The sequence below is a fragment of the Camponotus floridanus genome, unplaced genomic scaffold, assembly GCF_003227725.1.
Source record: "Camponotus floridanus strain SB8 unplaced genomic scaffold, Cflo_v7.5 scaffold104, whole genome shotgun sequence".
Classification (NCBI taxonomy): Eukaryota; Metazoa; Arthropoda; class Insecta; order Hymenoptera; family Formicidae; genus Camponotus; species Camponotus floridanus.
This window is the reverse complement of record NW_020229220.1, coordinates 260,812-277,549: the sequence shown is the minus strand read 5'-3', so window position 1 is coordinate 277,549 and position 16,738 is coordinate 260,812. Positions and strand designations below refer to the sequence as shown.

General features: G+C 32.3%; 1 protein-coding gene and 1 long non-coding RNA gene across 5 annotated transcripts; both read left to right on the top strand.

Annotated features, from left to right (window-relative positions):
- Positions 1-627: 627 nt before the first annotated feature.
- LOC105257881 lies at positions 628-6,334 on the top strand. 2 transcript variants are annotated; one of them, XR_889700.3, is made up of 4 exons: positions 628-1,441; positions 1,748-2,564; positions 5,827-6,012; positions 6,180-6,334. It is a non-coding gene; the product is annotated as an uncharacterized LOC105257881 (long non-coding RNA). The 2 variants fall into 2 exon arrangements; XR_003123161.1 differs by lacking the exon at positions 628-1,441 and having other exon boundaries at positions 1,713-2,564.
- Positions 6,335-9,445: 3,111 nt separating this feature from the next.
- Positions 9,446-15,513, top strand: LOC105257882 (mitochondrial Rho GTPase). Of its 3 annotated transcripts, XM_025410964.1 has the most exons (14): positions 9,446-10,260; positions 10,335-10,540; positions 10,621-10,671; positions 10,749-10,850; positions 10,979-11,020; positions 11,428-11,593; positions 11,671-11,791; positions 11,881-12,073; positions 12,233-12,499; positions 13,471-13,683; positions 13,768-13,964; positions 14,323-14,361; positions 14,589-14,660; positions 15,061-15,513. In XM_025410964.1, exons 1-14 carry the CDS (start codon positions 10,062-10,064, stop codon positions 15,185-15,187), a joined length of 1,995 nt encoding a protein of 664 aa, XP_025266749.1. In that variant the 5' UTR covers positions 9,446-10,061; the 3' UTR covers positions 15,188-15,513. The 3 variants fall into 3 exon arrangements, with proteins under 3 accessions (XP_025266749.1, XP_025266751.1, XP_025266754.1); XM_025410966.1 differs by lacking the exon at positions 14,589-14,660 and having other exon boundaries at positions 9,448-10,260; positions 15,061-15,512; XM_025410969.1 differs by lacking the exons at positions 14,323-14,361; positions 14,589-14,660 and having other exon boundaries at positions 9,448-10,260; positions 15,061-15,512.
- Positions 15,514-16,738: the final 1,225 nt, after the last annotated feature.

The following is a 16,738-nucleotide window of genomic DNA, read 5'->3' as shown; positions in this document are numbered from 1 at the left end:
TTAGATTCTCTTCTGAAAAAAATACAATCTCGAGACATAAAATTAGATATTATGAATACTTTAGTACATACTGTTATAAATGCTAGTGACAGACTTAGAACGAGCTAAGAGAAATATATATACAGAGACTAATTATTAAGACTAATTACATTTATCGATGAGTTTATTAAATGTACAAATTGGTTATCAGATAAGGAATTTATAGAGTTTCTTAGAATCTCGATAAAAATTGTAGAAATTTTTCATTTGATTGACGCAATTGTTACATTCGACAAAATCGTACGACAATTGTAATGTAAATCTAGGGTAGACCTAGCTTTACTTGACACCGCCATCTTTTCATTGCGCGTGCAGCGTTGAATTCCTGAGCGACACGGTGGTGGCGATGGGGGTTAGCGATAAAAAAAGACAACGAGCAACGGGCCTGGGTGAGGAGAAGCCAGCTCGTCTATGTACGATATAGGCGATAGGCGGGTTTTTGATGTACGGCGTTACCGTGGTACGACATCCTAGTTCGACTAAGTCAGAATAAATCTACGTCTGAAGTATTACAGACGGAAAATATGATAACACGTGTTATCTTTATCCTCGGCTCTCCTGCTTCGAATTATCCTGCCTAATCGCTAGTCTAAATCCCTAAAAGTTCAGAAGTGGTATTATCATTCGAAGTTTTTTTTATGTGTGTGCTCGTTTCCGATACATTTATATTTTTTCGCTGAGTGTTTTCCAGCATTACGTACACTCCGCGACAACGATTCGTTTCGTGGTCCCTCTCGCGGGGCAAAGGGAGCGTAGCCTCTGACCAATCAGCCACTGCCACGCTGCCAGCTAATTCACGTCTACGCTTCCCTTGCCCCGTGAGAGAGGGGCCACGGAACGAATCGTTGTCGCGCAGTATACTCTAAGTATACAGAGTCGCGATTTATGTGCTAATTCAGACTTTTAGACTGATAGTGCGCGATATTCATTAAACATTTTATGAATATTATCTATATCAAACAATAACCAGTTGGGCACGTTGATCTAACGAGTTAGCTCACCGTTGTGATCACGTGATACGAGAGTGTAACCGCCATTGTGGTTACGTGATATAACAGTATTCCTGCCTTTATGTGCACGTGATACGGGAGTGCCCACCATTTATGAGTACGTGATAAGACAGTATTCCAGCCTTTGTGTGCACGTAAAACTAAAAAAAAATAATAATAAATATCAGTTAAAAATAATGGATCGACACCGTTTGGAAAATCTTTCCTTTCCGAAATTGCAAGAAGAGGCGTTATTTTATGGACTTTCAGTAGATGACAATCGTAACAAGTGCATTGACATGATTATGACCTTCTTGGAAAGGTCTGCACCTCCTTTGGATTATTATGGTGGAAAAACAGTTGAAGGAGAAATTAACGCAACCGGTCCTTGAGCAACTCAATCTTTACTTAAGGTCGGTAATAACTCAATAAACCAACCTGCTAATAAAGAAGCAGATAACACTGATTCTAATATCTTGACTCAATTTTGCTCTCTTTTAACTATTCAAATGCAACATCAAAATGACCTAGGTAGCAAGATGACGTCTAAAGACGTCTTAAAGACGTCTATGACGTCATTAAGACGTTATTAAGATGTCATTCTGCTACTAGGGGAGCAAATGCGTAATTATCAAGAAATTTTGGTACAAACATTATCATCAGTTTTTATCTAGAGAACGCTCACTAGATAGAAATACATCGTATAACCACCGTTCCAGTTCTTCATAAATTACGGAGGATTTTACAACAGCTTCATATAGTGCTGCCAAAATTTTAGTCAATCAGATCCCATATTTCAATGAATCAGACGAAGAGGATATTGAGTTATGGCTTGAAAAATTGGAAAGTCTGGCTCAAATTAATGGATCATCCCATAATGTTATTTTGGCAGCAGCCATAATAAAATTGGCAAAAACAGCACGTAAGTAGTTTGATCGAGTTTCTGGATTTGCTAATACTTCTTGGCTAGATTTCAGAAAAGCACTGCTCAGTCGTTTTAAAAGGGACATCTTATACACTATGAAGATATAGAAAATTGAACTTCGCAAATGGCTTTTCTATAAAGAATCCTTTTCAGAGTACACTACTGATAAAATAACCTTAATGAAATCTTTAAGATTGTTAGATCAAGACGCAATTCACCTACTTATCAATGAAATCTCCAGTTTATCTATCAGAGCAGCAGCAGCGTCACTGCCTAAAAATTCACTGGATGAATTTCTGAGGAAGATGCAATATATCACTTTTTCATGCAATCTCAAGAAATCTTCACCTACGTTCATATGCAGAAACAATCCTGCATAAGGATACTTCATTAGGAAGATCAGATTCCCAGAATAAATCTACTGAAGATACCTTCTGCTCTTATTGTCGTGGCAGAAATCATACAAAAGAAAAGTGTTTTAAACTCAAGAAAAAAGAAAGGATGTCAAGAAGTCCACAGCCTTGCGCAATCTTCTATTCTTCCAGTGGCAGCGATCAGTGACTCAATAGCTACATCTTCAGTCACGATAGCTTGCGTAGACTCTACTAACGGTAGGAAAATCGTCATTAATGACACTTTGTTAGAAGTTACACATGTTAATAATATATCTTGTATTTTGTTTGCGTTACTAGACACGGGAAGTCTTATTTCTTTTATTTCTGATAAAATCTTTTTAAAGTATTTTAATCCTTCTGATCCTTCTGATTTTAATCCATCTGTGTATAAAAGTCATTCAATCTTATAATGCTCTAAATGGTACTCCTATTAATATTATTGGATCAATTTCAATTCCTATTAAATTAAAGCTACTTATGAATCAAATAGTTAACATTTCCTTTTTAGTTTTTTCAAATAATTCTGTATCATCATATTTAATACTTGGACATGATTTTCTAGAAGAGAATGAAATCTCCATCACGGTCAATCTTTCTAAAAAAGACTTAAAGGATAGAATCCACTTGTTTTCCCAAGTCGCTTTCGCTAACAGTACAATTCTATTGAACGACCAAAAAGAAGATTTATTATTGAATATTGCCCATATAGCATCCTATGTCCAAAAGACATTAACAGGACATCCTGAAGATGTCTAATCGCCCAAAGATATCTTCTGGATATCTTTTAGATATGCATGCTATGTGGGTGATATCGACTTCAACATTAATACTAAAAATCAATTAATATCTGTCATTAAAGAAATTCAGAAGTAATAGTAATATCATTCCAATAGATGATAACTATTGTGTTAAGATAAATTTGAAGGACGAATCCGTTTTCGTTTTTTCTCCTAGACGCTTTGCTTACAAAGAAAGAATTCAAATAAGAGAAATAATAGATGACCTGTTGTCTAGAAATATTATCAGAGAAAGCAATTCTCTGTATTGCGCACGCGTTGTACCTATTTGTAAAAAGAATAGTTTACTAAGACTTTGCATAGATTTGCAACCGCTAAATGAACGAACTGTTAAGTAAAAATACTTTTTTCCGGTTATTGAAGATTGCTTAGGTCGTTTAAGTGATAAAAAAGTGTTTACGCTTCTTGATCTCAAAGATGGTTTCCACCATATCAAAATTCATCCAGATTACACGAAATATTTTTCGTTTGCGACCTCAGGCGGTCAATATGAATATTTAAGATTACCTTTTGGATTCTGTGAGGCGCCCGCAGAGTTTCAAAAGCGCCTTGTTTTAATTTATTACAGTCTTCCATTAGACAAGATAAAGTACTGGTTTATATTGATGACATACCTTATTCCTTCTACATCAGTCGAGGATAATTTAGACACATTAAAGCAAGTATTATTACAAGTATTATTACACTTAAACGTTATGATTTTTAAATTAATTTGCAAAAATGTCAGTTTCTGAAAACCACTATAGAGTATCTTGGTTATATAGTTTCCCCTTCTAGGATAACTCTTAGTTCTCGTCATATCGAAGCTATTACTAATTTTCCAATACCTTCTAAAATAACATTAAACTCTTAAAGGTCGCCAGTAAATAAAATACAAGAAGTAATTAAAAACGACCACACTGGTAAATTTTATTACAGTAAATCATGACGTTTCGACCATGGTTTTGGTCCTTTTCGAGTGAAAATAATTTAGTTAACTATTCTATCGTGAGAAATAAGGAAATCATTTCGTCAAGATTGTCATGCCAACCGTCTCCATCAACACACAGAGAAAGACAGTCTTTCTGGTTGCTGGAATTTTATTACAAAAATCAAAATCGGATCAGTGGGCTCCGATAGCATTTTATAGTCAAAGCACTAATAAAGCAGAGGCTAATTATCATAGCTTTGAGCTGGAGATGCTCGCTATTGTTAAATCTGTAGAAAGGTTCCATCTATATTTATATGGAATTCACTGTTGTGACAGAGTGTCACGCTTTAGTATATGCGGTTAATAAGGCGCATATCAACCTCCATAACTCACTGAACTTTAAAATTACAGAATTACAAATTTAAGATATCTCATCGAGATGGTTGAAGAATGGTACATGTTGATGCTTTAAGTCGCATCACTCACGTTATAGAAACTATGCCTTTAGGAAAGGAGCTTCAGTTCAGACAATTGCAAGACCCTAAATTGAAAAAATTGGCAGAAAATCTGGAATCTAAAGAATATGAAAATTACAAACTCCTCGATAGTCTAGTTTTTAGAAAGGGGCACGATAGGTCTCGCTTCGTTGTACCAGAGGTAATGATTTCTAATCAAATTCGTTACTATCATGATGACATGGCGCATTTTGGTTTCGATAAAACAGTCAAAGGAATTTCTTCTAATTATTGGTTTCTGTTCTTTAAAAAGATAATCCAAAATTATCTAGATAACTGTTTAATTTGCTTTCTAGCTAATTCAGCCATTAACTCACAAGAAGGTGGACTTCAAATAACTGACACTCCTTCTCATCCGTTTCAAATTTTATACATACGGATCACTTTGGTCCTATCCAAGAAATTCGCGGATTTAAGTATATCCTGGTAGTAATCGACGCTTTTTTTAGATACACTTGGTTGTTTCCAACTAAATCTACAAGTTTCAGAGAGACAATAAAATATCTTTCGTATCTCTTTCAAAATTTTGCTAATCCCATTATACTAGTGTCAGACAGAGGTACTGCTTTTACCTCCCATGAATTCTCAAATTTTTTAAAGTATTATAATGTAGTTCATCGTCAAGTGGCGGCGCCTTGGGCAAACGGCCTAGTGGAAAGGATTAATAGATTCCTGAAATCTTCCCTTAGAAAAATTATCGATGACGACCTCTCTTGGAATTTGCACATCACTACTATTCAATATGATGAATAATACATACCACTCTTCCACCAAAACCTCTCCATACTATTATTTAGTATCGAAATGTATAACCATCTTGATAGTAAATTCGTTACTTTCCTCAAGGATCTAACTAAAACAAGTCTAGATATTATAGAAGAACGAAACATTGCCAGAGAATTGGCTATCGAATCCACAAATAGAATTAAAGAATATAACAAAATATATTATGACGAGAAGCATAAGAAATCGTCTCAATATAAACCAGGCGATTACGTTCTCATCAGAGATTCAATTATCAAACTAAGTGAGGACAAGAAGTTGAAACCGTTATATAAAGGATCCTACATGGTTTCAAAGGTTTTAAATAAAAATAGATACGTAGTTCAGCACATTCCAAGTTTTAATTTAACATCTAGAGCATATAATTCTGTGCTACAGACCGTATGAAACCATAAAACCTGTACCTGATATTACTTAGTTATGTATAGTATATCTGTACATAGTCAATTATATTTAGATTTATATTTTGTTAGATTAAAGACATGTCTTTACGTTACGATTTTTTCTGTGCGTTGACTGAAGTTTAAGTTTACGTACGGAATTAAATTTACTATTGATACTTAACGTAACGTAATGCGATACGGAACACCTTGTACGGAACACCTAACGTATAGAAATACTACACCACGGTGACCATAGTGCTACGATATTAACTAAAAGTGAGTACATATTTTAATAATTTTTAAGTAAATAAAGAGTAAGCATATTTAATCGTCCAAATTTATTATTTAACTGCTAAATAAGATTTTTATTAAGTCTATTATGAAGTAATGATCATTACTTGTCAAAAATCAATTTTTTGTAAAATCTTTCGTTCACGAACTAGATCAATTCATACGACAGCTAAATCCTTTTATAAGAAAAATGGACCGAAGATATCAGTTGATATTGAAGATGATGAAACCAACAAAATTTATACAATATTAGTAACAGTAGAAGAAGCCAAACGTTTAGAAACTGGTAAGATTATTATTAATATTTATATTATTCAAAATTTATATTATGTATTAATATAATAAAGTGGAATGAAGTTATGTAGACTTTTCTTTTGAAATGTGATTTAAACTGTATATCCGTATATGATGGTAAAATATTTTCTACGTAATCCTTTAATCGTAATATAGGATTTTTAATGCGATGTTTATTAAGAATTATAAAAATATTTTCTAATAATTCTGTATTGCTTGGAGAATCTTCATTTTCAAACAATATTTTAAAAAATATTGCAATTAATGAGCATAAAATGACAATTTCTTTTTCGTCCATTTTTAAACATTCGTACTGCTCACACTGCTCACGCATCCAAAAGAAACGACCTTTTGTTTGTAATTTTAAGCGCTTAAGCAGCAAATGGAACGGTTGAAAATAGCGCTTATAAGCGTGAGCGCTTATAGCGCGTGAGCGTTCAAATGGAACGTACCCTATGAATACCGACCATTGAATATGTTTAACTAAACTTATGGCCGGTATTCATAGTACGGTCTTATATTTAAGATCATCTTAAGAATTCATTCAACCAATCAAATAGCTACAATGCAGCCATTGATTGGTGGAATGAGTTCTTAAGATGATCTTAAATGTAAGAGACCAGACTATGGCCGATATTCATAGTCCGGTCTTACATTTAAGATCATCTTAAGCTCTCATTCCACCAATCAATAGCTGCATTGTAGCTATTTGATTGGTTGAATGAGTTCTTAAGATGATCTTAAATGTAAGACCGGACTATGAATACCGGCCTATGGCCGGTATTCATAGTCCGATCTTATATTTGAGATCGTCTTAAGTTCGAGCTTGAAATGCTACGCAGCTATTTGATTGGTTGAATAAGGTCTTAAGTCAACCTCCAAGCAGACTTAAGACGATCTTAAATATAAGATCGGACTATGAATACCGGCCTATGAATACTGGCCTTATATCTTACATGACACAACTTCGAACATTTGTAGAAATAGGACGCTGATTGGTCCAATATTGGCTCTAATAGAATTAGTGGGAAATCAAAAATTTTATGTTGTATATCAATTTTATTATATAATAAATATCACATATAAATCTCCAATTGTTATAAGAAATGATCCTGTAGTGTAAATACAAAGTGTGAGTAATAATTATTCCATAGGAGAAGTTGCTCTGTTTCTAAAAAATAAAAATATATATTATTTGTATAAATTTAATTTTATATAATTATGTAATTATAAAATTATTATTAGAAAATAATTATATTATTAGAAAATAATTATTAGAAAATAATTATAAAAAACTTATTTATTAGTTAAAAACTCTAATTCTTCTGTAATATTTTCCAGTATTAATAATACTGACTCTTTACTTAAACGAAATCGCATTTTAAATTCAATGTTGTCAAATTCTTCGAAAAAATTAATGTGCACTTTAAATTTTTTCTTTCTCTTCTGTTAATTTGTTGAAAAATTTCTTCATCATCAGAAGATGACAATACATCATAAAAATGTGCCATGTCCGAAACAATAGGTTACAGATAACAAATAGGTTAAGTATATATCAAAATAAAATGTGACACTAGTTATAATTTTTAATCGTAGTTTAATTGTCCTTAATTGAGTGAGGCTTAGTTGCGCACAGAATAAATCGGACACAGGACTCTCTATTGGTCAACCGTGCTAGACCTCTAAGCATCGGTCGATTTGATTGTGTCCGTTTCATTCTGTGCGCAATTGGGATTTGGGATTCCTCCCCTTAGGCCCGATTCCACAATTCGAGTTAATCCGAGTTTAATACGTTAAACTGAGTCCTGATTGGTCTATTCACTACTTAAACTCGGATTAACTGGATTGTGGAACTGGACCTTAGGCCCAGAGAAAAAACATAGTTGTTTTTAAGAAAAAAATATGTAATTTGCAATTAACAATTACATATTTTTTTAAAAACAACTATGTGTTTTCTTTACACCAATTGATTCCTCTCATTATTTTTACATGGTATTAAGGTAAGATAATCGAAAAATGAATATTTTACTAGATATTTTATGGTTTATGCAAAATTAAGAAATGATTTCAAGCCTCATAACTCGAAAAGTACTCAATGAAGAAATACTTTATTATAGTGTTTTGGAAAGCTCTCGAGATAAGCTACACGAATATGTAATAAAAAATAGAGTTCCATTTAAGAAATTGAAGGTGACCTTTACGTCACCTTCAAATGACTCTCCAAAGTCAAATCATTGGCATTATCTAATGGCCCCCTTCAAGCCATACAACTTTTGTTCGAAACATTTCTTTCTAAAGTGCATAGTTTATGAAATATTCGACCAGTCCGGGACTTTTGGGACACTCTATATAAGTTTTTTAAAATAAATTTAATTTATTCCATGATTTACATTTTTGGTTTTCTAAATATACATACATATGTATATATATATATATATACATATATATTTGGATTTTTAAATATACATATGTATGTATATTTACAAAACCAAAAATGTAGATCATGAAATAAATTAAATTTATTTTGAAAAAACATATATATATATACAAGATCATTTTGTTGGATGTGTGTATGTATGTGTGTGTAAACCTCACAATGACATTTTATATAATATTACAATGATGTCATAGTGATATCACATTTGTGACAAAGCGGACATTTGCATGTCACTTTGTTGTGATTTCATTGTGACATATTATTGTGATATCACTGTGACTTTTTTTGCTATGGGGGAATATTATTATATTCGACTGTGTGTATATATATAAATGAAGAAACAAAATTACATTTATTATAAAGTTTTATTTATCATTGAATTTCAAATATCCCAAATAACATCAAGGTCTTGCAGAAATCTAAAAGATATCTCATTAAAGAAATTTTTAAGATATATGAATATAATAACTTTATTTTTGACTTCGCTTATTTCAATCCTTTTTAATACCGCTTTTGATACAGAAATCCCGATCGATTCGAATTACTTTTTATTTTAATCGGTTATTTTAATCGATCATTTTCGGCAGGGTTTGCCGTAGTATTTTTTTCTATTGTGTGTAAAAATTATGTCTCATCTCTCCAAGCAGGAGAGATGAGACGTAAAAAAATATCTTTTTTCTTATCCGTTATATATATTACAGATACACACGTGAACTGGAAAGCGAAAGAGAAATAATTAAAGCGCAAAGTGTAACGAGTCCCCACCACACATGCGCGCGCGCGCGCATTCGTACACATGCGGTACCGTTATACATAGATCCACACACACATAACACCATTCATTGCGGTGGCATAGGTAACCTTGAAAAGACCACCCTCGAAGCGCTACTACACGTTTCAGTTCTGTAGTGAATCCATCAGAGTTTACTATTAGTCTGTTTTTAACTGTAATCGCAATTGGCCACAATCCTTCTCTTCCAAAAAACATTGCGACACAGTGCAAAATAATCATTTTCAACGAGCAGAGGTAAAGATGCCTCGTTGATCCTCATTGTCGTCATCCTTATCGTTGTCTTCATCGCCTCATCAAAATGTCACCGTGAAGAGAATCACGATCGATGACACTCGACGGGAGTGTTGCGGATTGTTGACGTCCGCTCATAGGTTATACATTGCGGTGTTAATTGAGATTCTCTCTCTCTCTCTCTCTTTCTTTCTCCCTCTCCTCCGGAAGGATGCCATCCGCGAGGAATTGAAACACGGCGAAAGCTGTATGCAATAATCATTACGGTGCTTAGACAGCATGGTGCAACGTCCGGTCGCGCCTCGGCGCAACGTGAGAATATTGTTGATCGGCGAGCGAGGTGTCGGCAAGACCTCCCTAATATTGTCTCTGGTGAGTGAAGAATACGCGGAGGAAGTGCCCAGCAAGGCTGAGGAGATCACGATACCGGCCGACGTCACGCCAGAACAGGTGCCGACGCATATAGTCGATTATTCAGGTATCGTACAGTGCTCTGTATGTACATTCCTTTCTTTATTACTTGTCGCTCACTATTATACTACATGTTTACAGCGGTGGAGCAAACGGATGATCAACTGGCGGAAGAGATTCAGAAGGCGCATGTGATATGCGTGGTTTATTCTGTGGACGACGAAGATACTCTGGATAGAGCCGCTAGCTATTGGTTACCCTTAATCAGAAGATGTTCGCCTGACAATCGATGTCCAGTTGTGCTCGTAGGCAATAAGATCGACCTGGTAGATTATTCCACTATTGAGGTTTGTAAAAAGGTTTAAATAGCAAGCATTTATTTTATTTTAATAGTGTTAATAATTGTTGTTTCCATTTGCAATTCAAGGCTGTGTACCCCATTATGAAAGAGTTTACAGAGATTGAGAGCTGCATAGAGGTAAGATTGATTAATATGATATATAATGAAGGAAGCTGGAGGAAAGCTATAAAGAAATATAATTTATCTGTTTTTAGTGCTCGGCGAAAACACTTCAGAATGTTTCAGAAACATTTTATTATGCACAAAAAGCAGTTTTGCATCCTACCACACCTTTGTACAATTATGACACACAGGAGGTGATATATATATATATATATATATATATATATATATATATATATATTTATAATTTATATATTTATATATTTAGTTACTTTTTAATTTAAGCTTTCTGATTAAACTTTATTAATATTTCCTATTCTAGCTCACGGAGGAATGCAAAACTGCCCTAAAGCGAGTCTTTAAAGTAAGTATGCACCATAGTTATGCAGGATTTTTTATTTTTATTTCTACATATATATATATTCTATTTTATAATATGAAAAGTAAAAATATTTTCTAAAATATATATTTTTTGATACTTGTATATCTTAATATGTTTATAGTAAATTGTTTTATACAAAATCATTGAAAGAAGTAATTTATATAAATTATTTTAAAAGAATTATATATATGTGACTTTATTTAAAAAAAAATTATAGTTGCTTACAGTCTTGAGTGTAACTCTATTTAAACTATATAATTCTATTGACTATTTTCTTGAACAATTATTAATTTCAAAAATAATTGCATAAAGTAATATAATAAATATATTGTATATATTGGCCTCTTTATTTCTACAAATTCTCTATTACATTATTTTTTTTCTTATAGATATGCGATGTAGATAACGATAATCTTTTAAATGATATGGAGTTGAATGCGTTTCAACAGTGGTGCTTCAACACACCATTACAACCACAAGTACTGGAGGATGTAAAAGCTGTGTTATCAAAAAATATTTGTGATGGTATATGTAACGGATGTGTCACGATGAAAGGTATGCAGTTAATTCAATGTTAAACTTATACAAGATATACTAAAGCTATTAATATAATTATCTCTAATTATATATAGGTTTTATGTATTTACAATGTTTATTCATACAACGTGGAAGGAACGAAACGACTTGGGCTGTGTTACGAAAATTCGGATATGATAACGAGCTGCAAATGTCAAAAGAATATATTCATCCTTCGTATGTATAAAGAAGACAACAGAGTCACGTTACTAATATATTTTAAATTAATATATTTTCATATTAATAATTAAATATCTTTATTTTAGATTAAAAGTCCCGCCTGGCTGCACGACTGAATTATCACATAAGGGACAGGAGTTTTTGACATTATTGTTTATGCAACATGATCGCGATCGTGACGGAGCGCTTTCGCCCTTAGAAATGGAGTCATTGTTCTCGCGTTGCCTCGTCCCACCATGGGGCGACGAATACAAGTACACTGTATCCACAAACGAAAAGGTTTATTTTCGCCTTTATTATTCTTAGAAAAATATTTGTAAAATGTAAAAAAACATATATGTAAAATGATAAAAAACCGGTATATCTGTTTCTGAGAACCGGAAAGCTATATTAGTAAAATATAATTGAACATAATTTAATTTATATAATAATGCTTAGGGATGGATTACGTTCCAAGGATACATGTGCCAATGGGCGCTATTGACACTGACGAACGTGCGTAAGACCTTGGAATATATGGCGTATTTAGGCTACAATATGTATCATAACGAGTCTCAAACGAGTTCAATTATCGTGACTCGTGAAAAGAAAGTAGATCTAGCAAAGAAGCAATCGAGTAGAAACGTTTACACCTGTCATGTGATAGGTCCGAAAAGCAGTGGAAAAACTACATTATGCAGAACTTTTATCGATCCTAAACTTGTGGTAAATTATCACTTATTAATAATATTATAATACAGGGTGTATCAGATCACCCGTGCCAGCCGAATATCTCAAAAACCGAGAACGGCAGACAAAAATATTTCCAAAAGTTGTAGGGTTTCGAGTATCGCATTACATAGTAATATTAGTATGACCTTGAATAGCGTTGTCAAGGTCACGTAAAAATCATCTTCAATTTCTTAAATGGAATCCCCCATTTTTCATTACATATTCTTGTAGCTTATTTTGAGAGTTTTCCCAAATACTATAATAAATTATTTTTCCATCAAGTACTTTTTGAGTTATAAGGCTTGAAATTATTTCTTAATTTTACATAAACCATAAAATATCTTGTAAAATATTCATTTTTCGAATATCATACCTTAAAATTTTTATGTACAAAATAATGAGAGGAATCAATTGGTGTAAAGAAAACACATAGTTGTTTCTAAGAAAAAATATGTAATTTGCAATTAACAATTCCATATTTCTTCTTAAAAGCAACTGTATGTTTTCTTTACACCAATTGATTCCTCTCATTATTTTTTACATAAAAGTATTAAGGTATGATAATCGAAAAATGAATATTTTACAAGATATTTTATAGTTTATGTAAAATTAAGAAACGATTTCAAGCCTCATAACTTGAAAAGTACTTGATGGAAAAATAATTTATTATAGTGTTTTGGAAAGCTCTCGAAATAAGCTACAAGAATATGTAATGAAAAATGGGGGATTCCATTTAAGAAATTGAAGGTGATCTTTACGTGACCTTGACAACACTATTCAAGATCATACTAATATTACTATGTAATGCGTTACTCGAAACCCTACAACTTTTGTAGGAAACATTTTTGTCTATCGTTCTCGGTTTTTGAGATATTCGGCTGGCATGGGTGGTCTGATACACCCTGTAATTGAAGTTAGATAAAAAATCTTGATCATGTATTATAATTATCTTTGTATGATTCTAGAAATTAAATGATGAGACGGTACCGTCAAATGCCCATATTACTGTGAATACATTGCATGTATATGGGCAGGAAAAGATGGTGGTATTGAAGGATATAAACGTGCTGAATGTGCAGGACGCCTTAACGCCAGCAGAAATACAGTGCGATGCGGCGGCTCTCGTTTACGATGCCAGTAATCCAAAATCGTTCGAATATATAGCACGTATCTATATTGTGAGTACTTTCTCGTATCTAATGTAATGATCTCATTAGACTGATTATATGATTTTTATGATAAACATATGTATGCTTTTACAGAAATACTTTGCCGATAGCAAAATTCCTGTTCTGATAGTAGCGAACAAAAGCGACCTTTCCGAAGTGAAACAAGGATATCTACTGCAACCGGCTGCTTTTTGCAGCAAATACAAACTGATGCCTCCACAACCGTACAGTATTTCGCGCACAATACGCCGTGAAATCTTCGTCAAACTAGCTACAATGGCAGCATTTCCGTAAGTTAAATTTTCTCTGTCATAAATTAGAAAAGAGTAACGAAACGTCCAGATAGATTTCGAGGCTTTTTCAATTTAGAAAAAATAGACGACTTTTTTTCTTTTTAATCGATATATTTAAAAGTATATCGATTATGTCGAGACTTAGAGCTTTCTCGCTTGTTTCTTCTTTTATATTTATATTCATATGTGAAGTTATGTTGAGGCAACAATGATTTGCATTTATTTCTATATGTTTTTCAAGGTATCTCCCCAATTATTTTCTTATATTTTCTTTAATTTTAAGGAAAGATAATAATGTAATATAAAATTAAAAAAAAAAACAATCGGTATTAACAAAAAGATATTTCGTGTTTAGCCGCTTTCAAGGAGCATGGGTATTATTTTACAGAGACAGGTTGGTCCAAATTTCAATTCGCACTGTGTAAAGATCTAGAAGCTTGAGCAAATCGTAAAAACTGCATTTAACCATCATCATTGTGTCAACATTCCTGTCAATGCATGCATTCACGTTAACTCCATCTTGTCATATTAAATGTACTGTCGAGCGATTTGCTCACATATTAGAAAATTTGGTCATCGCACGGATGAAACTATACGTAACAACATATTGGCTCTTTTCAGCCATTTGAGGCGTATGGTCCACATGTTGCTTGTCGAAACCTCACCCTCTCAGTGGTGGAATTCTTTCACAAGGTTTTATTTCGTATTATTGATTGTATATTTCTTCTTCGCGTTCAGTTGTCACGAGTCGTAGCTTAATAATAAATCGACCGCTTTTCATTGAAGCATGAGCATGCAACACGGTCAATCTCTCGCAAATTTCTCGTCAATTTGGTTTAATTTATATGCTTAAATATTCTAACAGGAGAGATTTCTCTTTCGATCTAATGTTGCTTATCGCATATGATAAAACTTCATTGTCATAATTGTGATCAGAATTTCATCTACACTTGTGTTTATATGTGCTCGTGGTGCATCGTTAAAATAATTAAGATTATTTAAGATTGACTTTGTAGTTTTATCATATTGAAACATTTGAAATTTTTCATACATTCGAATTATTGCAGCAAAGTTTTGTACTTGGACATTTCAGACACATAAATCAATTCGGCCTAATGCAAGGGGATTCCTTGGTGTGGTGGAAGGCAGGACTTGGAATCGCAGTCGCTACGGTCGCTGGTTACGTAATGATGCGCGTATTAAATACAGAAAAAAGATAGTCTACCATATTCGTGCTACTCGTGCGCGTTTAACTGCCTCCTATTATCGATTAAAGAAAGAGAAATCCGTTATTATAGATAATCGCGTTATATAGGCTGAATATGCGGTGTACGTACATATACATATACATATATATATTCATAAATCATACTCTAATTTTCAAAATATAAAATAGCCAAGTATTAGAGAGAGAATTACGCGATAAGTGCAAATACTTTTGTGTAGCAATGTGCGCTTATTTTATTCTGGTCAGAATACTCCAGTTTTTATTTACTGTTTTCTCTTCCGATATGTATCATCTTGTAAGAACTATTTTCATCTTATAATATAAATTATTATTTAAATGTATTGTAATATATATAAAATAAGGAAGAAAAACGTGATGCATTGTATATTATTTGTTAATGTCATCTTTATTTTTCTATGATGCATTCTTATCTATCTTTGAAAAAAAAATTATCACGTCAGATCTTACAAGGGGAGGGCGCGACTTTCGGAATACCGAATTAAATCATACTTTAATGCAATATAGTACTCTGCCTAAAGAATACTTGGGTAAAATATTAGAGGCCAATGGTTTGCCATTTTCGAAAAAAACCGATTGAAAAAATACTGATATTTTGTATATCGGTGAGTTGTCGAAAAGGCGGTAGAGCCCGAAACTATTATGCTGCAAGTCAAAATTTGATCCTAATCTTTTGAATCTTTTTTTTCATTTTTTTATAATGTAATCTGCAATATTAAAATATAATTAATTTGATCAATTTTGTATTTTCATTTGCATTATTAAATTTTTTTAAATTTAAAATCTTTTTTATATATTTCGATATAAAAGAAATATGAAACGCTATTATTTAAATATAGTTATCACCCAAACAATTATACTCGATCTAGAGAGAATGTAGGGCCGGTATTCATAGTCTGTTCTTATATTTAAGATTATCTTAAATAAAAAAAAGAAGTTTGAAAATGTTATACGACTATTTCATTGGCTGAACAGAATCTTAAGATGACCTAAGACCAGACTTAAAACAATCTTAAATATAAGACTATCGGACTATGAATTTCGGCCTAGATAATGGATAATGAATAAAAAAATACAATTTTTTGCATTTGTAATTTCATTTTATTAAATTATACCTTTATTTAAATAATTATAGTGTTTATATTAATTTATATTTAATATAATAATGGTATTTTATATTTCATTTTATATCGGAATATATAAAATATATTTTAAATTAAATTAATTTGATAGTGCAAATTAAAAAGAAACACAAATTTGATCAAATTAATTATATTTTAATATTGTATTATAAAAAAAAATTGAAAAAATTTTTTCAACATTTATAAATGCAAAAATACAAAAAAAAACTATATATGACAAAATTTTTCGAAAATATACTTTAGTCAATGCACTATGTTTCCTATTACTGATTTTATGTGGTTTTTTAAGTTTAAAGTGCCGCCCAATGATATTAATCGATGAATATGTACGTTAAAGGTGCAATTTCATTGACGCTAAAAAATAGCGTCAACCATTGGTTGAA